The sequence below is a fragment of the Octopus sinensis genome, linkage group LG7 (assembly GCF_006345805.1).
Source record: "Octopus sinensis linkage group LG7, ASM634580v1, whole genome shotgun sequence".
Taxonomy (NCBI): domain Eukaryota; kingdom Metazoa; phylum Mollusca; class Cephalopoda; order Octopoda; family Octopodidae; genus Octopus; species Octopus sinensis.
This window is the reverse complement of record NC_043003.1, coordinates 51,678,437-51,702,559: the sequence shown is the minus strand read 5'-3', so window position 1 is coordinate 51,702,559 and position 24,123 is coordinate 51,678,437. Positions and strand designations below refer to the sequence as shown.

Below are 24,123 nucleotides of genomic sequence, written 5' to 3'. Positions count from 1 at the left end.
ATATGTATGGCTGGATATATTCGTGTGTATACATATATAATACTATTATACATAGGCATGTGTATGCTTAACCTTATTTCTGTATGTATATTACATGTGTAAATATGCATGTACGTGTGTGTGTGTCATAGACGGGGATATATAAATATATATTTCTTATACATACAGGTAATGTAAGGATGTGATTATTATATAGGGTTTAGTTGTGAAAATTCTCTAGGCCACTGCTATTTATTGCAAGTCAACCTGACAAATGGTTCGTCAAATAGATAAATAGTTACACAGGGTAGAGAAATAGGCCGACGAGTAGGTTTGCCGGCTGACAAACAATACACCTGTGAAAATAAGGCTAACACTTGTTGATTATTGCCGTAGTGGCCATCCATAGCGCGAGTTGTTCTGTCAGTCAGCTCTAACGTCAGGTACGGCAGGTGAAAAAAAGAAACACCTAAAAAAAAAGAGAACGAAAAAAAAACTTGACTAGATAAGTTGAAACAAGAAAAATGGCGGACTCGGATGAGTCGTTACAAGACAACGAGCTGTTTACACTGAAAAGTTTCCTGGACAATTTTGATCTTCCACAAACTGTATTTGTTGTGTCACCAGGTAACTGCCAGACGACTCCTGCTGTCGAAGAAGGTCAGTGGCTGCGTTTGTATAAAACTGTTATCCCCAGAGTGTTGTTGACACCTTGTAAGGCAGACGATGAATGCGAGTGGGACACGCACTGTGATCCGTCGGCCAAGACTCCGGTCACGGACCACGATACTATTGAAGTACCTATAGACTATCCAGCACGGTACGTTGTTCTTTCACCTCCACATGACGAACAAGAGCCGGACGCGATCTACGAGACGATAAATGATTTAATAAAGGTATCACCGCCATTATTTAAAGCGAACTGTTCGTCGTGCTTCTCGCAACAGAGTTTCATTGGAGAAATACAGAAAAACAATTTTGAGGCTGGAGATACATTCAAGTTTCTGAAAATCGTTCGCGATGGATATTTCGGGAAATATTTACAATGCCAACACCAAGACGGTCGAATTATGGAACTGCCATGGTCATGTAAGGGTGATTTTTCTTACGTTGTTGATTCGAATACCACTTACACTGTGGAACAACTTCTGGAAGCGAATCGCATGCCCAGATATCTTTGGCAAGCTGATGAATTGGTTGATCACAGTAATTACCAAGACAGCATCGTACGTGTGGGAATTGATTCCCCCTCGAAAGTATTCACAGACGACCCATTTTTCAACGACGATTCGATCGACATGTCTGAATCATATTTCGCTAATCAACGGAATAGTTTTCGTTCTGCGAAATTATCTGGAAGGAATATTATTTATATGGACATTCCTGAGATTTTTGTCCAGGTTTATCATACTAGTGACCCTACTGATACTGTTGATGCTGATCCCACACGGAATGGCGAATCAGACGTAAGGTGGCTCATTCCTCTTAGTTCTGACATGCTTGTTAAATGTATATCCATTCCAGATTATGAACATCCCAAAAATTACAAAGCCCGTCGTACATTATGGGAAGTGGCATCGGAACATACTCGACCACTAATTTTCTTCCCAGTCTTAGCCCAAATTGTATCTTACCCCGACCTTCCTTCTGAATTCGCCACTTATCTTAAACCAAAGTCACAAATAGTTGTTCGAAGAGTGGAACATATCGATAAAATTCTTGCGCGCACGGAAGACAGATTTTTCATAATTGGACCTAATCTTTATAAAAGTTTCTCTGCATTACCACGGAGATTTCGGAATGTCTCTGAATTAAGTATTTGCAAGGCTGGCTGTGAGCTGCAGGTATTGGAAGATGTGGCCACTGACTTTCCGAAACCAATTAGTTTGAATAAAGGAGATATAATCCGAATTCCAAACTTCCAGACCGTTGTCTATAAATTCGGAGGTGGCGATTATAAAATGGAATGTAAAGTGCTAAGATGTGAGAAACTAAATTCTCGTGGAAAATATGAGAAACTGAAGATACCTGTGGATTTAGAAATTGATTTAATTGAAATGATTGCAAACGAAGACAGAGAAAGATGGTTCGTGTCTGAATTATTCTACCGTCGGCCAAAATTACCATTGGATGTAGAAGCCGGGGATTTCTACCCAACAGTAAGTGCAGACACAGTGCTAACTTTGGAAAATTTTGTTCGAGACACAGTTGTGGTTGTGTCTAACACAAAAGATAGCCAAACAGAATCGACATTTTCAAATCAAGTGTGTATTGAAATTCCTAGTCGATATAAAATGGTTCTAGATCTTAAACAGGATACTGTCTTGCCAACTGACTTTACTTCTCCAGTTGAACGGATAGCCTTGGATGCTGAAGAACTATTTGAGGAAACGTATTTTTATATGGAAACTTACCACCTCCGTTTTCAAAGTATGGACTGTTTGAGAGATTCCGCTCAACACCATATGAGGTATTGACATTGTTATTATTATTGTTATTTTAGATAAGTGGTTCTCTGTTGAGGTCCACATGACCTTTGGAGGACCATATAAGATTTTGTCGTTGAAATTTATGTGCAATTAATTTGTTATATACTATTACAATACACTAAATATTTTATCAATTTTTAAATACAATTCCTAATATTTAATTATAAAATGTGTGATTTTGAGGGTCTATTTGAATGAAACAAGAATCAAAGGGGTCTATAGGTAAAAAATGGTTGAGAAACACTGTTCTAAATTCAAATCCCATTAAATTTGTTAACTTTGTCTTTTATCCTTATTAGATTATAATTATAATACTAATCAAGTACTATACCCATCCCCCAACTTATGTGGTCTTGTGTCAAGAAAGCATTACTAATGTTTGTTTATGCCATTTCATGTGATATAAGTTTTGGGATCAGCACACTTCCCCCTCTTAAAAGGAGGCGGTGGGAAAGGCAATGCTGGAACATCATCTTGTATCAATGTTGAAAATCCTCCCTAATAGTATTTTTAATAGTATTTTTGGGAGGTGCAGCTGCAAAGATGGATTAACTTGAGAAATAGTTCTTAAACTGTCAACTACCAGCTCCCCTACAAATTATTGGTGAAATTCCCCACCCTCCCCCACTCTTTATTGATGGAAAGACAAAATAGTTTGCATCCATGCAGTTCTTCCTTCACCATGGTATCAAACAAACCGAAAAAGTGTAAAACCATTTTGATTTTATTAATCACAGTAATTTGCCCATCCTCTTTTTAATTCTCACAGTCCTTTATGAGAAATACTGAAGGAGAGGGACTTTCACTTAAGAATGACTAAACTAGAGGGTTGTTCACATGTTAACTTGTATGCACCATAACTACTTGACACCCACTACATCTACACAATTTTCCATACAGATAACTGCCTTTTAGTTGTCTGCTCTTTTTTTCTTTACTCTCGGTGTGTTGAGAACAATGCTATGCATGGTGTTATATCAATGGACAACAACTAGTGAGACAGGTAGGTACAGTGGGAGCTCATAGGTGTTGATCTTGGGTAACTATATTAAAACACACTAGGACCCTGGCTCCACAAGAACCATTATTAGCAGATATCATAGACAAAACCACTATTACTTAGCTACTGACAATAACACTACCATACAAAGAGGACACAGCCAAGGCTGGGTAGGTGGTGAAGGAACTTGCTTTGCAACCATGTGGTGTCAGGTTCAATCCCACTGTGTAGCACCATCAGTAAGTTTCTTCTGCTATAGCCCCAGGCCGACCAGTGCCTTGTGAATGAATTTGGTAGATAGCAACTGTGGAAATCCTTCAAATATATGTGTGTGACTTGTGTTTGTTCTCCACCACTGCTTTACAACTGGTGTTGGCTTATTTACATCAGCAGTTTCGTAAATATGACTGATAGAATAAGTAACAAGCCTAAAAATAAGTAGTGGTTATGATTTGATTAAAACCCTCCAAGGCAGTGGCTGCCATCCAATGTGTGAAGCAAGTAAAAAGAAAAAGCTGTCTTTTACTATTGCTACACTTCAATACATGCCTTATGGAAGTTGTGTTGCAGCTTATCAGATGGATTGTACTAGTACTATGAAACTCCAGCTAGTCGCACACAGTGTCATGCTGATGTTGATTATGTCTGAGGTTCACATTAACTCTTTTGATACCAAACTGTCTAAGGCTAGCCTTTAGTTGTGTGACACAAGCCTTGTTTTTAAAGTGATCTGAATCAAAATCTCAAAGTTTTGTGCTGATTTAGGTTCCAAACACCAACTTAATAATGACAAAGCTATTTTACTAAATTCTTCATTATTTTAAGAATTAATTGAAGCAAAGGCTGTATTATTCAAAAGAAATATGGTAACAAAAGGATTAATGACAAACATGTTTTTGCAATACTCACCTGCTCATTAAGTTAGTTGGGAATACTCACTAGAGTTCAGTGACAATGCTGTACATTTGACTGAACCCACTGTTATGCTCATCATTGAAACAGTTGGTGACCATTTTACATTTTCTACTTACTATACAAAGACACTCTTGTCTCCATCACTTACATTAACACTGGTTTTCTTTCTTCCATCCATTTTCTCTTACTACAGTCTCAACTGACACAAATCTCTGTCCTCTTTACAAGAGGTGTGCAGAGAAGAGAATTATGGTGTTATCCTTGGAATATGCACTTTGCTTTTACTTTTACCTACAAACATTGACCTACAGGTGTTCCAACTAAGCATCAACTATAGGCTGGGAGGGTCTGCAAGTGTTATTGGTATTTTCTTGCATCCCTGACTTATAACCAACTTGTAAATGCAACAATGAGAGAACCATTATGTAACTGTTGACACGGTTAGAAATAGCAGCCAAATCCCTTGATATAAAATGCAAGTCTTTAATCCGATGTTAAATATGAGTAATGGTTGATGACAGGCTAACCCCTGCTTTGTTAGCTACGGACATATACACCAAGTTATCTTTTACATTGATGTATATATAGGGACAGGTATATGATTTTTGTAGAAGTTAATTGTTATTGCTGCTTAGCTCCAGGTCAGCAGAATGAGACAAATGTGCTGATGATTTGGCATGGTTGACTGGACAATCAACATGTTTTGGTGATTGTATATTTTAGCACTTCTCTATCAACATAACAAACTTTAAAGACTATGACTTATGGAGTAAGCTATGAAATTCTAACATTCTCTTGATTTCCTGTAATTCAGACTGCCACATGGTCCCAGCAGATAAAATGAAAAAAGCCTTTGACACATTGATAGAGAAGTGATGAATTAGTTAAATCAATTAGAACATAGGTTACAAGGCTTCATGTTTAATAAAAAAAATACCTTATTTACTTAAGTTTTAACATCATTGCCTTTGAGATAGTCACCTTGCATAGAGATACACCAGTCCCAGCATTCCTGCCACTTTTGGAATCTGGTTTGTAAGTTGTTTTCTGTAAGCGAGTCAAGGGCCTTTTGTGATTTGCTCTGGGTCTTGACTACAGTGTTAAAACAGCAACCTTTGAGCTACATTTTCATTTTGGGGAAGAGATAGAATTTTGTAGGTGCTATATCTGGTAAAAATGGTTGGGTGCAGAAGCAATACCATGTTGTTTTTGGCAAAAACTCACAAGTGAGGAGAGATCAGTGATGGGATGCATTGTCGTTGTGCAAAATCCAATTCTTTGCACTCCACAGGTCTAGTTGCTTTTACCAAATGTCCTCCCTCAAACACTTCAAAGTGTTGCAGTAGAACTCCCAGTTGATGGTCTGGCCCTTGGAAACAAATTCTCTATGCACAATACCACGTTTCTGGGGATTTCACTTGTGGCAGGCCTTCCAGATTGCTCATCGTTTTTCTGGGATGTTCTTTCACTTTTGAAGTGCCCATATCACTTGAAAGATTATGTATGACCCATTACCTCATCGCCATAAGCTTGCCAAAGCATGCTCAATGTCTCTTTAGCAGACTTCCCAAATTTAACACAAAATTTCATGTTGGCTCTTTCTGTCCATGACAAAATCACAGACTACATCATACACGTGATCATAAAAACACAAATTTCACAACTTGCAAAGTAAACAGTGATGTTACTCTGCACAGTGCCTCATGAAGGTCTCTGCTAGCTCTTGCTGTGCATACAACCATGTGCTGCCATCTGTTGGTGTGCTACAGAACTAACCTGGGAACTTTTTGATACCACCTCATACAGCTAGATTGATAGAAAGAGAGAGAGATTACACATACATACAAGCATAACTAGATACACAAAACAGAGTGAGAAAGAGAGAGAGAGAGAGAACAAATGAAACATTAATACATCTGATGACAGCATTGAATCACCATCTCCAAATAGGTGGCACCAAAATGGTTGTGCTAAAAGAGGATTTGTTAGACATGGTTATCTTTGATAAAGAAAAAGTCATGATAGTCATGTCCAAAATAGTTTTGATTATAATTTTGCTCAGTCAGGGCTAGCCTGGAGCTAAGCAACAACAATAACTATCAACTTATAAAGAGTCTTTTTTCTCTTACCATATACATGTATGTGTGTGTGTGCATCTACTAATTACTTCAGTCTACTGGAGGGATAAAGGTAGAATGAGGTATTTTTGCATCTTGGCTGAAACAGCTGTTATATATTTTCCCAATTTCTATTCCTGTATGTTATATATTTTAATAATTACTGGTATCTTTATATATTTTATATGTAAAGCATAATATGTTATACATGTATGTATATTCATCCCTTCCATTTTCTTATTGCTCTCTCTCTCTCTCTCTCTCTCTATATATATATATATATATATATATATATATATATTACAGAGATGTACTTGCATAGCGAGTGACATGATCTAAGATTGTGTGCTGGAACGAAAACAATTGCAGCGTGGAAGGTGTTTATAAGCCATTTAAGAAACACACAAAACCGTTAGATTCACTTCAGCATTTAAATTTAATTTGTCAAAATATTTTCGTCGCTTTGAGACCGTGATCTGTTCACTGACAAAGCTTCGTGCAGCATGAAGCTTTGTCAGTGAACAGGTCACGGTCTCAAAGCGACGAAAATATTTTGACAAATTAAATTTAAATGCTGAAGTGAATCTAACGGTTTTGTGTGTTTCTTAAATGGCTTATAAACACCTTCCACGCTGCAATTGTTATATATATATGGGTGGGTGCAGAAGCAATACCATGTTGTTTTTGGCAAAAACTCACAAGTGAGGAGAGATCAGTGATGGGATGCATTGTTGTCGTGCAAAATCCAATTCTTTGCACTCCACAGGTCTGGTTGCTTTTACCAAATGTCCTCCCTCAAACACTTCAAAGTGTTGCAGTAGATCTCCCAGTTGGTGGTCTGGCCCTTGGAGACAAATTCTCTATGCACAATACCACGTTTCTGGGGATTTCACTCATGGCAGGCCTTTATATATATATATATATATATATATATATAATCAGTGTAAAATATGACTTGGTGCATAAGATGTGTCAGTAATTAGCAAGGTAGAGTTTAGTCTATCATCAACCATTATTCATATTTAACAATACAAAATTTAAGGTTTACATTTTACATCAGGAGTATATTCCCCATTGCCTCTCCTATTCTGATGGGTATTTTTTAAGGCTACTAGGTGGTCTTATACTCCAGCATATATGTTATTTTCCATTATTCTTTATCTAATCATTCTTGTCATACCTATACTGCTTGCAGTATTTGCTCTGATTCTATAATCTGCATGTTCTGAGGTCAAATCCTTCTGGGGCTGGTAAAGTAAAAGTACTTATGAAGAATAATTAATTAAATTGACCGGTCAATTTAATCAGCTTATCTCTCGCCCAAAGTTCCTGGCTTTATGTCTAAATTAAAAATTATAATTAATACTGGTGGATAGGTATAATTAGAAAAGTGACAGATAAAACATTTTGTAGTATTAAGCTGTATACCTTTACACTGGACTTCAGATCCCACTGAAGTTGACTTTGCTTTTCAATTGAGTATATCCTTCTCTCCCCAAATTTGATCTCTTTTGTTTCTGTTTGTAATCATTATTGTAACTGCTATTGTTATTGTTGTCTACAGTTCAAGATCTGTATGGAGACGCGATTTGAATATAGTACCACAGCTGTCCAACATGAGGAGATCTTTATCAACATTCAGCGTCAATAAAGCAAACAAATTGCGGAAAAGCTTTTCACGGATGCGCAAGAAAAAATATCCATCACAGGGTCTTATAAGATCAGAGGTCAGGAGGGCTGAATCAGGTATGCTCCAAGATAAAAAAAAAACACTTTTTTATGTTGTTATTTTCATTTAGAGTTCAAATCCCACTGAGGTCAATTTTGCATTTCTTCATTCCAGAGTCATCATCATCATCATCGTTTAACCGTCCACTTTCCATGCTAGCATGGATTGGACGATTTGACTGAGGACTGGTGAACCAGATGGCTGCACCAGGCTCCAATCTGATCTGGCAGAGTTTCTACAGCTGGATGCCCTTCCTAACGCCAACCACTCCGAGAGTGTATAGGTGCTTTTACGTGTCACTGGCACAAGGGCCAGTCAGGTGGTACTGGCAAAAACCACGCTCAAATGGTGTTTTTTATGTGCCACCTGCACAGGAGCTAGTCCAGCGGCACTAGTAATGACCTCGCTCAAATGTTCTTTCACGTGACACCGGCACAAGTGCCAGTAAACCGACGCTGGTAATGATCACGCTCGAATTGTGCTTTTTATGTGCCACCAGCACAGAAGCTAGTCAGTTGCTCTGGCAAATGATCACGCTCGGATGGAGCTCTTAGTGCTCCACTAGCACAGATGTCAATCATAGAATTTGATTTCAAATAAAATCAATAAAATAAAATAAAAAAGTCAATAAAATAAAATATAGTTAAGTACTGAGGTTGAGATAATTGACTATACTCTCTCACAAAATTTGCAATCACAAGCGCAGGCATGGCTGTGTGGTAAGTAGCTTGCTTATCAACCATATGGCTCTAGGTTCAGTCCTACTGTGTGGCATCTTGGGCAAGTGTCTTCTACTATAGCCTCGGGCCAACCAAAGCCTTGTGAGTGGATTTGGTAGATAGAAACTGAAAGAAGCCTACATGTGTGTGTGTTTGTGTGTCCATGTTTGTCCCCCACCATCACTTCACAACCGATGATGGTGTGTTTACGTCCCTGAAACTTAGTGGTTTGGAAAAAGAGACCAATTGAATAAGTACTAGGCTTACAAAGTCCTGGGGTCGATATCATCATCATCATCATCATCATCATCATCATTTAACGTCCGTTCTCCATGCTAGCATGGGTTGGACGGTTCGACCGGGGTCTGGTAAGCCATGGAGGCTGCACCAGGCTCCAGTCTGATTTGGCAGTGTTTCTACAGCTGGATGCCCTTCCTATGTTCATGTAAAGGTGGTGCTCCAGCATGGTTTCAGTCAGAAGATTGAAACAAGTAAAAGAATAAAAGAATATGGTTTAGAAATATTATTATTTAGATTTTTGTGCAGTTGTTATTATATTTAGGACTGATCTGGCTATCAAACAAGTTTATTGTGAAGATCAAACAACTGCCTTATTTTGGCAAGGAAGGGAGTGTTGATGTCTTCTTGTGCCTGAGGGTATTGGCAAAGGGAGTTGTGTCATGAATGTACTTTGAAAGGTTAGAGAACAAAGTTCTTACCTTCAAGTCAAGTTCACATCAAGTACCACTTGAAGTTTGCAGAGGAAAGTAAAAGTTGAATGGATGGTGTGGTCTCTAGTAAATTTTATGAAAAACGAGGGAGAGTGGTGAAATTGATGTGATTAAATGGGACTACTCAGGCTGTGGCATGAACCAGGAAAAAGTTTTGCTTTTGACATTTGAAATAATCTGGAGTTTTGTGTGGAGTACCCCAAATATAGTTGTCAGCCATTTCAAGGTTCTTTCTTGTTTTACTGTTCTTTATGTTATTGATTTCACTCTATTACTTGATGTGAGTCCTCCACTGCTTTTGTATTTCATCCTTGAACTTCCTAAGCCCTTGTAGCCAAAAAGTAAAAATTATTATTAGCATAAAGGGCCATGGATTAGCTGATTCGTAGGATGACAGACTAATGTCTTGTAATATTTAGTTATGTTTCCTTATATTCTTAGTCCAGATTTTGCTATCTTCAATAAAACTAAGTAGCAGGCAAGCACAAGGTCATTTTAATTCACTATGACTTCTCCCAAAGTTTGTAACTTTGTGCCTTTTTTAGAAATTATTAGTTTGGCAGAGTTATTCCAGTATCATATAAAATGCCTAGACGTATTTAGAAGTATACTTTTACAATCGGACTTCAAATCCTGCCAAGGTTAACTTTGCCTTCCATCCTTTCAGGGTTGATAGAATAAAGTTCCTGTTTGATATGGGGATTGATGGTATCAACTAACCACCTCCCTCAAAATTGCTGGCCTTGTACCTCAATCAGAAACTATCATTTTTATTACTGTTAAGGTAATGGGATGGTAGAATCAGTTTCTGCTCCAGACAAAATGCTTAGTAGCCTTTCTGATGTCTTTATTTCTGAGTTCAAATTATGCTGAGGTCAACTTTGCCTTTCATCCTATCAGGGTCAATAAAGTACATTAAGTACTTGGGGTCGATATAATCAAATAGCCCTCTCTGCCAAAATTTTAGGGTTTGTGCCTACAGTAGAAAGGATTATTATTATTATTATTGAGAGAACAGTACATGCCATCAAAGTGACACTGGAGTATAAATATATGAAGCCCTATATACCCATCATGACTACAGTCTTATAAGAGTACACCAGGCACATGCATCACAACCATATGTGCACGACATGGTGATTTTACATCAAGATAAACTGTGCATGATCTTGCAGTAGCCCATCCTGCTCAAAAGGTTCCTGAATAAGGGTTGTTTAAAGATATGGAATAAAACACTCATACTTTCAAAGGTGAATTATTCAAACCCCACCAAATTCCTCTCAACATATGGCTATGATGCTCCCCCACTACTTCTGCTCATGGTCAAAGATGCACATATTGTCAGCCACTAAGGGACATGCTCAACTGGTTAAGATCAAGCAACTGACAAGCAAATCTGTGGTATTGAGTACAATATTTGCTGTAGCCCATCTTTTTTATACTAAAACAAAACATGTACATAATAACACTTGCTATCAATTAAGATCAGAAGCCATGAGAGCCAGTGCCTGGTACTGCACCAGGGCATTTATTATTATTATCGTTTCTTTTTATCACAGGTTTTGTTGGAACTCCTGGAGTCTTGCATGTTTAGTGGGCTTTCTACTTGTAGCTTAGGTACCATGGTATCTGTTCTTTTTAGCTATCTAATACTTTCATGATTATTCTGACCATGCCAAAGAGGCAAACCTTTTGTAACAGTTCTACTGGGCACTCTATTTCAATTTCCTTTATATTCCTCTTGATATCTTCTGATATTGTCTCCAAAGTCCCAACAATAATTGGCACTATCTTCACCTTCTTCATTTTCCATAGCCAGGCTATTTCGTACTTAAGAGGATTGTATTTATCGATTTTTTCACCTTCATTCTTGACTATTCATGGGTCAAAGGGACATGCAACATCAGCTATATAGCACATGTGGAACATCTTATCAACCACCACTAGGTCTAGTCAGTTAATGCTATAGCACCTGATGTATTTGGATTGGGAAATCCCAGAGGATTTTGCTAGTCTCCAACTCCACCACTCTCTGCGGTTTGTACTCATACCATGTCTTGCCTCTCTCTAGCCTCTCCTTTTTGCACAGTTTCCAATGTAACACTTTTGCTACCTGATCATGTTGCCATGACTTATAGTGGTTTGGGGCAAATCTAGGGCACTTGTTCGTGATATGGGCAATGGTTTCATCCACCCTATTACAGATGTGAAACAGCAGAGACACTTGCTCATTCCAAAGGTTGACCCTCTAGTTTGTGGCCAAAGCTTGGTCTTGCACTGCCAGTATAATGCTCTTGGTCTCTTTTTTAATGTTCATTTCTTCAGTCAATCCCACCTATTTTTTCCAGTAACTTCTGTTGTGGCTACATGAAATTGATAGTGTAGTCCCTTGTTGCGTAATTCTTCTTCATGTGCTTTTTGCACTTTTTCTTTTGTTTTACCTTTTTTCTCTGCTTTCAATACTCCCTCGTTCCTAACTGACACTAGCAAGGTTTCCTTATTTTGGGCTTGGTATCTCATTAAACTCTCAAGTTTGACACGTATGCAGAGTTCCACACTTATCAGTCCTCTTCCTCCATTCGCTCTCTTCATGTATAGGTGATTAGTATCTGGATGTAGATGATGGGCTCAATGCATCTTTAGGAGCCATCTCCTTTAGCTCTTCCTTGGTCCACTTCTTGATTCCAGCACCATACCGAACTGCTGTGACTGCGTGTGAGTTTATCACTGAATTTATGTTTCTAGTATTCATCTTTGAAGCCAATATTTTTCTCATTCACTGCAGGTACACTCTTTTAATCTTTTTCTTCATGTCATTGTGCTTAATTCCATCTACTTCTAATATTTATGGCTGGATTAGGGTTGAATTGCCTTCATCATTTCACCACATGGCAACCATGTACCTTCTGTCCTGACAAGCTTTTCTCTACTTGTCACCATTTTTTTTTAATTATTATTATTATTATTATTATTATTAGTAGTAGTAGTAGTAGTAGTAGTAGTAGTAGTATTCAAGACAGTGAGTTAGCAGAAGCGTTACTGTACCAGGCAAAGTGCTTAGTGGCATTTCTTCAGAATGCTTTGCAGCTTTACATTCTGAGTTCAAATTCTGCCAAAGTCAGCTTTGCCTTTCATCCTTTTGGGACATATAAAACGATTACCAGTTGAGTACTGGGGTCAGTGTAATCAACTTAACCCCTTCCCCCAAATTGCTGGCCTTGTACCAAAATTTAAAACCAATATTATGACCATTGACTTCAATAATTCATCAAGTGTTTTCTTTCTTACATCAAAAAGAATTAAGTACATTTTAGAACACATTCTAAGAATTATTCAAGGTTGACAAATACCATATGAGAATCCCTCAACAATATTTGCAGACCTTGGTATTGTTATTATATTGAGATTATTGCAATCTCTGAATGTTTTGACTGAAGTGCTTGTGCATCATTCCAATCACATCAAATATAAATGGAAGCATGAAAATGTATCATAACTGCTGTGATGTTTTTAATTCAGTAATTAAGTCAGTGAAATTCCTTGGCTTTTCTGCTTATTTCAACCCTAAATCATAGTTATCTAGTATTGCTATATTGATTATTTATGTATTGTTCACCTGACATATCTGGCTTATTATGTGTCATCTAGTAGTGTGTTTGCTGAATTTCTTTTGTATCTTTACCATGTCATTTTTTTAAAACAGGTGAAGTTTCACATGAATATCACAGAGTTTTAAGAAGTTTCAGCTAGGAGGTCAGTTATGAGTAGTACTTTATTAAAGTACAGTTTGGTGGGCTTGTAGCGTAACATCCAGGAAGGCTAATTAATTTATGCCAGTTAACATTGTGGGTCACAGGACTGATACCCTTGTCAAAATGTATGGGAATTTTGTTTGTGTCAGACTTGCCAGTGGAAAGCAACTGGAACAAGGTCATAAGAAAAGTAGACAGTTTTACCCAGAAATTGGCTTGGAGAAAATTATCCCTGAAAGGGCTATTCATCATCATCATCATCATTTTAACATTCACTTTTCCATGCCTGCATGAACAGGACAGAAGCCACTGAGACAGATTTTCTATGACTGGATGCCCTTCCTGTCACCAACCCTTACCTGTTTCCAAGCAAGGTAATATTTCCTCATGGCTAGATATGTTTTCAGAAAGATAAGAAATAAATGGTACTGCTTGTAAAATAGTGACATTTGTTTATAACTAGTACACAGTGTCAAAACAAAGAGACACAAATACACCCATGCATGCACATACACACACGTATATGTTGGTATACATATATATATATCATCATCATCATCATTTAATGTCCGTTTTCCGTGCTAGCATGGGTTGGACGGTTCAACCGGGGTCTGGGAAGCCGGGAGGCTGCACCAGGCTCCAGTCTGATCTGGCAGTGTTTCTACAGCTGGATGCTCTTCCTAACGCCAACCACTCCGTGAGTGTAGTGGGTGCTTTTTATATGCCAGACGAGGCTGGCAGTGGCCACGTTTGGATGGTGCTTTTTACGTGCCACCAGCACAGGTATCACATGTATATATATATATATATATATATATATATATACTATAATAATACCCTTGTGTTTTTCTCCATCACAACATATGAATGAACAAGAAGGGAAGGGGTGATAGATGAATAAAGAAGGAAGGGATGATGGCAAGCTGGTAGTGGAAGCGTTTTAACTCTGTGAGAATATGTATGTGTGTATGTAAAACGGAGGTATGTGAATGTTTGTGTGTGTGTTTGCACGCGTGCATGCAAGCAATGGAATTGGGATGATGAACATTCAATGCTGAAAAAAAAACATCAAACAGTGTTTAAACTTCAAGTGAGTATATGTGTGTATGTATGTGCATGTACAAGGGAAGTATGTGAATGTTTGTATGTGTGAATCAGCATTCTTTCAGTAACAAACGATGATTGTTGTTACATCTCAAAAGACAACCACTAGATAACATTGACAAGTGTATTAATTTGATTTACCATCCTTATTTATATATAAAATATGCCAATTAGCCATCATTTTTTTATGGTACAGGGCCAGCTAATGTAGATATACATAATCAGTATTCAATTATTAGAAGAAAAGAAAATGGAAAGTTGAAAGTTAATAATTATTTATTAATAAATTGATAATTCTTTCTTCTTATAGCTATTTCCATTATAAATTATAAATTTATGCTTTAAATTTGCATTTATAAGATATGAGCAAAATATCATCAGTCTACTGGTATGAACTAAGAAGTCAACATGTAATCTTTTAATATTTATCTTTTTTCTTGATATTTTGCTCATATCTTATAAATGCAAATTTAAAGTATAAATTTGTAATTTATTTAATGAGCGCAAATGGAAACAGCTGTAGGAAGTAAGAATTATCAATATATAAATAAATAATTATTAACTTTCAACCCTCCATTTTCTTTTTTTTCTGTCAATTGATTACTGATTATATGCTTAATATATACCTATTGATGTAGGGAAATTTTATTACCCCAAAATATTAGGCATAGAACCAGCATTTTATTGGATGTAATCATCCCTTTAAGAGGTTAATATATCCTCTAATTAACTTATATGTACATATATTATATATATATATATATATATATATATATATATATATATATTTATTTCCAACCCATGCCAGCATGGAAGGCAGATGTTAAACCACACACACACACACACACCCATACACTCATACACATATGTGGTGGGCTTTTTTCAGTTTCTGTCTACTAAATCCACTCACAAGACTTTGGTCAACCCTGAGCTATAATAGAAGGTAATTGCCCAAGAGGCCACAGAGTAGGATTGAATCTGAAACCATATAGTTGAAAAGCAGACTTCATAACCATATGTCTGCAATTACAAGATGTCAATTGCAAACATATCTGCCATTATTTATTATCATCTAACAGTTGTTTCTTGCTCCACTTTTCATCTACTGGAGCCTCTGCTCCTTTGATTCTTGTGGAAATGACATTCTTTATTGGCCAGAAGACTTATTTATGGTGAAGACCCTTTGCTTAGCGGGTTCAGTATGCTGTGGTTAATGGTGAATAGACATATTTTGAAGCTGTACATCTGCAGATATTGATGAACAATGAGAAAATATTATTATTGTTTATGGGGTATATTTTCCTGTAGCTTGTTTCTTTCATGAATCTGCAATAATGAGTCATGCAAAGTCGAAACTGAACACTTGATATATGGAATGTCATTGTGAATTCATAGTTCACTGCCTGTTGGGCAATGCAACTGCTGGTATGTCAACCCCTACATTCTATAAATGTTTAGCAATGAGCAGGAACAATGACATTACATTGGAGATTCTGAGTTCATTGAAATCAAATTAACGACCTATTCCAGAGTACTGTGCGTGTTAATGTGAGAGTGTTTGCATCTTCTTGGCTTGATAATGTGTGGTTATAGTAAATAAATGTTACTCATATCCAATGTTCTGTGAATCATATCTGGTCTTTGGGAAATATTACTTAGCTTAGAAACAGGTAAGGGTTGATGACAAGAAGGACATCCAATTGTAAAAGATCTGCCCCACTAAACTTTATACAAGCCATACCAGCATGGAAAGTGGATGTTGTTTGAGGGAGAACTTGCTGCTTTTTCTTGGTGTTTGTGTGAGCATTTATAGACTCACTTTTTAGCTTTTTTAAAAAAATGTTTCTATCACTCATTTCTGAATTGATATACTGCAGTGATTCGTGGCCATTTTTTTCTGTTTATGTCTCCCTTAAACCTATACTAGTCACCCAAGGGCAAAGGTTATTGTAGAGGTGGAGTTTTGTCAATCCTAGTACAAGTTTGGTGTTTGTTTTATTGATAATATTTCTGTAAAAGTTGATCTATTGCATTAACAGTGTTAGTTGTTGATAAGTTAGATCGAAGAAGGATTTTCCCACCTTAGTTATTAAATCAATAACAGCTGCAGGCTTGGCTGTGTGGTTAAAAGTTTGTTTCTCATCCGTTTGTTTCTGGGTTTAATCCCACTGCATGACATATTGGCCAAGTGTCTTCTATAGCTCTGGGCTGGCTAAAGTTTTGTGAGTGGCTTTGGTAGAAAGAATCTGAAAGAAGCTTGTTACATATATATATTTATATAATAAAATTAAGTAGAGAAATAACAATTGACAATCTAACAATTTATTACATCATATTATATAATATATTATACTATAAAATATAATATAATATAACATGACACATAACATAACCAATTAAAAAAAAACAAATAAAGCCAACAATTTGTTTTGACTGATATACATTATTTGATTTATAAACAATTCGTATCTATGTATACAAGTCTCTTCAAAAAGACAGATGAAATTCCTTATAATAGGACTGCTTTCATTTATTATATCATATATATATTTATTTTTTTATGTATGTATGTATGTATGTATGTATGTATGCATGCATACATCTTGACATCATGTGATTGTAAATGAACATCACCATCATAGAAGCGATATTGTTTGTTTCTCTGAAGTCTTCTTTGAAAAACGTGTGTGATCATGGGGAAATATTACCTTGCTCAGTAATAGTTGAGGATTGGTGACAGGAAGGACAACTGGCTATGTAAAATCCGCCTTAATAAATTCCATCTAACCCATGCAAGCATGGAAAAGTGGATATTAGACAATGATGCTGATGATAAAAATATTTCACAAAACAAATTATTGAGACATTGGATTGGCAGAATCAGTAATGTGGCTGACAGAATCCCATGCTGCATTTAGTTCCAACTTTTTACATTTTGCTGCAGTTATGTTTTTTCTTTTATTCTTATTTAAGTTGGTAAAATAAGTAACAATCAGGTCCTGGGGTTGATTTAAATGATTATACCTTTCTCTTCTCTTGACCTGAGATTTGTGACTTATGCTCATATGAGAAATCAATATTCCTTTATTTCATTAAACAACATCTGGAACCAAAAATTAAATTATTCAGATTTGTTCAAATATAATTACTGTCTTCACTTTCCATCCCTGCAGATAAAAAAACATTATACATCTAGAATTGTAATGATTCATCAGACTATTAACCTCATTTTTATGGTGTGATTTATTCAACATTTTAACTATCATTGTGCATGAGGAAGTGAAGGCGCATGGCTCAGTGGTTAGAGCGTCGAGCTTACAATCGTGAGGTTGTGAGTTAGAATCCAAGACCGGGCTGCGTGTTGTGTTCTTGAGCAAGACACTTTATTTCACGTTGCTCCAGTTCACTCAGCTGTAGAAATGAGTAGCGACGTCACAGGTGCCAAGCTATATCAGCCTTTGCCTTTTCCTTGGATAACACTAATGTCATGGAGAGGGGAGGCTGGCATGCATGAGCAACTGTTGGTCTTCCCTAAACAACCTTGCCCGGACTTGTACCTGGGAGGGTAACTTTCTAGGTGCAATCCCATGGCCAGTCATGACCAAAGGGGGTCTCAGCTCAGCTCAGTGCATGATGAAAATAATATTTCACTTCAGTAGTGTACAAAGAGCCCCTCAAGCACATTTCAAGTGGGACACATACAATGTGTCACATAGAAACTTTGGTACTTGAATCAGAATCTCTGCAAGATACTAGAATTTATACATTTTTATTTATAAGATAGTTTGGAGGAGGAAGTCTATGAATTTTACAGGCTTTTACTGATTGGTGACGACCATGTGCTCAATGCTTGGACTGAACATCTCCAAGTCTGAAATAGTAGGGAAAACATGAACAAGGTCAAACAAATTAGGGAACTTCTAAGCATTTGCTTGACCTATTAGAAAGAGCATAGCAGCCAAATAGCTCTCAGATCACACCCTACCATCATAAAAAAGGAACCACATATATTGGATAATGTTGCTGTAGATAAACTTATCATAAAAGATGATTCAATCACCACTGGAATATCTTTGATCATAGGTCTTTTCATGCAGTGCTGATCTGGGGTCAAACCTAACAATGAGGGTAAAGAAAGAAGCAGGGTTCTGGTATGAATACTTGCAACAGAGTGAACTCCATTAAAAGTATGGAAGACCTAAACTGGTATCATGCTCCTGTAGTCTAGAACAATTGATCCTCAAAATATTTGCTCAACAGTTAAATATTTGTTCACAGTAACTCTAACACTATGTGATACAGTTATTGCCTGTTAAATAGCTATTATTTGCAACAAGTCCTTGAAGCAATAATTCATAAATAACTTTGCCTATGAACTGACTCTGACTACTAAGAACAATTGAATACTTGATTGTTTCACTGTCTCTTTCACTCAATCTTTCTTTTTCTCACACACATACACACGTTATACTCTTGTCACTTAGTGGAATGCATTTTAATAATAACATACTTGGGTGTGAAGACATATGGCCTAATGGTTTGGGGATTGGGTCCATAATTATAAGATTGTGAGTTTAATTCCTGGACCAGGGGGTAGTTCATTCTTATAGAAAATTGATGGCTTTTAGAAGAATATTTATCAACATCAAATTGGATAAATTTGAATTTGGTTTTGTTTTCAATGCCTGATGACTGCAGTATTATTCCACAGATTGAAATTTGTAGATCACTTTATATCAGTGTCTGCTCCATCAAAGATTATTTTACAAAATTACTTTATAATTGCATGAAATCATATGAAGCTATAAAATCCTATGTTTGCATGAAATCTTATGGTTGTATGAATTGTTATGATTTGCATGATACTTTATGATTTGTATGAAATCTTATAACTGCATGAAATCCTATGATTTGTGTAACATTTCATGATTTGTTTCAAATTTCATGATCACTTGAAATCCTAGAAATTTATGATTGCATTAAATCTTATGATTGCATAAAATATGGTTAAGTATGAAATGAAATAACTACAGGAAATCTTTTATTTAAACGAAAATTTATGATTTGTATTAAATTTTATGGCTGCATGAAATTTTAAGATTTGCATGAAATTTTATGACTACATGAAAACTTTGCATGAATTTACATGATTTATATGAATTCTTATGATTGGGCAAATGTTATTAGTGGAAGATATTTTATGATTGTATAGAGTCAATATTATGTTTGCTTAGAATTACATGAAATTATATTGTCTGCATGAAGTTTTATGATGTATAAAGTCATATGATTTGTCTGGAATCTTACATTTGGAAAAAAATCTTATGATTGAGAGAAATCTTAATACTGGGAGAAATTATGATTTAAGAAATTTTATGATTGTATGAATCTCATCATTATATGAAATTTTACTAACTTTCTTGTGTCTTCTTTATATTTTTAATCTTGTTACTGCTCAAGTATCTCATTTCTCTTTCCTTTCTCTCTTTCCAGTTCTATCTGTCAACAAAATGTCAACAAACTCTATAGGCATCTACTACTACACTTGCTGTCCTGTTGTTACAGTCTAACTTCTAACAAAGTATTACTTTGGTCATAGTCTAATGCCTTTTATTGCATTTTCTCCCTATCTGCTTTGCATCCCAGTTCTATTCTCACTCCTCCAAATCCTTTCAACTTACCTTTTTAGTGCATATGAAAGTTCTACTTTCCACAATCTCCTGTTGTTATATCTAAAATATGCTCCACTTCCAACACTACTATATCCACAAACCCTGAAGGCATTCCACGCCTTTACCTTCAAACTATGTGATTTTGAACTAGCACATGTTCCTATTTAAATTTGAAACCATGCCATCTAGATCTCTCTCTGCCTCTCTCTCACTCAGAACCACCTATTTGAAAACATAGAAGTATGTAGCTTCATCCTTCATCCCTCTTTGCTCCTCTCAGCACTAACATTCACTTCATTTCCCTCCTTTCAATGTTTCTAAAGCTGAAAAAGAAAACTGTCATTGAAGAGTGTTTCTTAACACTTTGATTCTCTTCTCCTTAGTGACCAACATCAATATCTCCCAAAGGCCAATGTCTCTGGGTGACCTGGCTCTCTCAAAATGGACTTGACATTGAACCAAGACTGTTGCACTTAATATTAGAAAAGGTGTTTAAGGAAATGTGATATACAAACTTCTTGGTTGAATTCTTTTCTTATATGACACCTCTAGAACTCATACATAGATGATCCCAAATGTCCCCTGTGGTCATGTTGTAATTATACATGCTCTTTTCTTGAATCTCTTAATTTCTACTTCTTAAATTTTGTCATCTTCCAAAGTTCCACAGTTTACCTCAATATTTTTCTTGTCTCACATTCAGTTATTCCAGCTAACCCCACTCCCCACCTTTTTTTATTAAATACAACAGCCATGGGAGAAGATATGTCTGTCACCTTCTAAGGTTTTTGCAGACAGGTGAGATTGAGATACTTGATGTTCAAGTTGACTATAACCTAGAAAAGAAAATTACGTGGGAGAAGTGGGAATTTCAAAGGGGATGCAGTTCTGAGGTAGAAGGGTTGGATGAAACAGATCTAGAAGGTAAGACATCGTAAGGATGACCAAAAGAAGAATAACAGTGTGGATGGGTAGAGAGGATATGCAGCTAGCTAGTTCAGGGGTAAGAGTAGAACCCATTGCTGTAGTGCTAGAGGAGGCAGAGAGGGGTATTGTGCTTGTGAGTTAGTGATCAAATCCTTATCATTGAAGTCCTTCACCTTGTTTCTGATGCATGTCTGTCAATTTTATATTGTTCAACAACACCAAATTATAAATGTTATTTATTTCTATGTAGCAGAACCTTACAATTGTCCATTCCCCCATCATTTTCTATCTGTAACCTTCAACTTCATACCTCTCATGTTTACTAGAACTCACCAAATGAAGGAGCCCCTACATAGCCACATTAACTGCTAAAGGTATCAGCTAAATTTCTTACAAATTATACTTTATTGTCTTAAAGCAAAGGAAGGAATATTAGATAATGTTGTCCTAAATATAATAGACTGGAACATCTTTGACTGGAACATCTTTGAAAATAGATTGGCTGAGTCAGGACTAATTTGGGGCAAACAATAATGTGAACCTAGAAATATTTGGGACCTTAATTTAAAGCATCTAACTATAAAAAGGACTTAAGTTTCTTTTGAGTTCCAAGCAGCTGTGAATACTCTACAAAGCCCAAATCATCATCATCATCTTTGTCATATTTGCTTTTCCATGTTTAGACCGGTCTACTTCATCTTGTTGTTTCACCACTCGATACATTCCCAGGTCATTTCATGAAAGCCAGCATCTTAAGATCAGCCTTCACCATATCTTCCAATATCTTTTGCATTCTTATTCTTCCATATGTTCATTCTCCATGGATCACTTAACTTTCCTGATCCAAACATCATCCTTCATATGCATCAGCACAGCTTTCTTTCTAGCATACTGTGGCTGATTGCTTTAATGCCTTTCTTCGTATCTCAACTCATCTGTACTCAGTGTACCCAATACGTTTCACAATAAAATCTTGACTTTTCTCTCCACTATAGCGTTTTAGTGCCATTGACATCACCCTTAACTACTTTATAAATATAAACTCAACCATTGATCAGTAAACCTCCCCTGGCAAAGGATCTTTACTTCTCAGTCCTAATGTTATAACTTTGATGTTGATGTTTTACCTCGAGTCAAAAATGACCCCCATCATCACCATCCTTTCCTCTCTTTACTTGTAGGACTACATTATCAAATCTATCCTTCATTGATAGATACAGTATTGTGTGATGTGAAGACTATTTAATCAAGTTGAGCATGGTGCTGTTGTTGATTTATTGTAAGGACTTCTTCCTCTACTTTTTAACCCTTCCCCTTCTTCTGATTCCTGCTTTTTTTCTACCTTTCTTTTTATTCTTTCTCCATCTTATTACAGATTCTCTTTCTCTCGATTTTTCATTCTTCTTATTTTTCATTCTTTCTTCATCACAAGATTTATTCTAGTCAATTTTCACACACACACACACACTTATCAGATCATCAAACACAATGCCTTTTTGTACCTATTGTGACTTCATGCATTCTTAATTCAAATCCTCTCAAGGTGAATTTTCCTTTTCAGGTTCGATAAATATAGTACCTGTCTAAAACTGATATAATCATGAGAGCCTTGGACAGGATGTTTTGGGGGTATTCATTTCCAGTTCTTTACATTCTGAGTTCAAATCCCACTGTGGTCTACTTGTGTATATTAGATTTTATCCATCATCTGGTTTAAAACCAAGTGCTGGAGTTTATTTAACTGTACTCCTTCTTTAAAACATTTCACTTTTCACCAATTTTAGAAGTCATTATTCAACAACTTGACATAATAATTATTAGCATATCAGACACTGCCTTTTGATAGTTAAAATTATTCAAAGTGTTTGTTATATATTCTTTCATGTTTTTTTCTTTCACTTGTTTCAGTCATTGGATTGTGGCCATGTTGGGGCACCACCTTAACCCTTTCATTACCTTATTTATTTTGAGATGCCCTGTGTTTCTTCCAATTAATTTTATATGCAATGAAGAATTTAATGAAATGATTTAGTTATCATTAAGCTAGTGTTAGGAACATAAATTGTGACTAAGGTTTGGTGGAAGATTTTAATTCAAAACTTATGAAAACAATACATTTGTATTACAGAGCCAGTGGCAGTTTCAGCCAGGCTGGTATTGAAAAGGTTTTAGTTGAACAAATCTTGTTTATAACTACAGTAAACAAACTGTACCTCCTCTACAGCAAGACACCTGTTTCTGTCTCTCTGTCACACTCTAACCTTTCATCCTCTGACACAAGATCACCTCTTCTAATGCCCCCCCCCCATCTTAAAGGATCTTTGTCTTGCAAGTTACTTGGTGACCACCTGTGCTGGTGCCACGTAAAAACCACTTAGTCCACTCTGCAGGGTAGTTTGTGTGGGGAAGGGCATCCAGTTGTAAACAGACATAGAAATCTGGTGCAGTCTTTTGCTTGGCCAGCTCCTATATAACTGTCTAACTCATGCCAGCATAGAGAGCTAATATTAAACAATGATGATGATGGTGAAATCAACCTTAATATTTGGACCCTTTTTAGATATACCTGCATAATATATATATATATACACACACACACTTCCATTCAGTTTCCATCTACCAAATTAACTCACAAGGCATAGGTCAGTCTGGAGTTACAGTAGAAGACACTTGCTCAAAATACTGCAAAGTGGGACTGAACCAAGTAAACCCAAAATGGCATGGTTATGAAGTGAACATCCTAGCCAAAGAGCCATGCCTGCATCTCCTTACGTTATTCTTTCAATAATTTTCCAATAATTTTAATGAGATATTCGCAAAAATGTAGAGAAGTAAATTAGAATTTTCTCATGGACAATTTTATATACTTCTTTCTAAAGTGAGTACACTTCTTGGTGGAAAGATGAAAATAATAGGCTAAAGCTCATGAGGTAGAAGAGGAGACGAGTATAAAACAAGGAATTCAATGAACAATTTGTTTGCTGTAGTT

The 24,123-nt window shown here is 36.3% G+C and overlaps 1 protein-coding gene across 4 annotated transcripts in view; it reads left to right on the top strand.

Annotated features, from left to right (window-relative positions):
* The first annotated feature begins 367 nt into the window (after nucleotides 1-367).
* The window catches only part of LOC115214407, a 54,124-nt gene continuing 30,368 nt past the window's right edge, over nucleotides 368-24,123 (top strand). Inside the window, exons 1-4 of one of the 4 annotated variants that reach the window (XR_005000041.1) lie at nucleotides 369-2,449; nucleotides 8,065-8,246; nucleotides 16,200-16,334; nucleotides 20,029-20,045. Coding sequence is in view for 3 of the 4 variants with exons in the window: in XM_036504762.1 (XP_036360655.1) it covers nucleotides 504-2,449; nucleotides 8,065-8,246; nucleotides 20,029-20,105 (2,205 nt within the window). In the remaining variant the exon portion in view is untranslated. Of the gene's footprint in view, nucleotides 2,450-8,064; nucleotides 8,247-16,199; nucleotides 16,335-20,028; nucleotides 20,117-22,315; nucleotides 22,569-24,123 lie in introns of those variants that run through there. The other 3 variants (XM_036504762.1, XM_036504763.1, XM_029783602.2) reach the window with 3 other exon arrangements.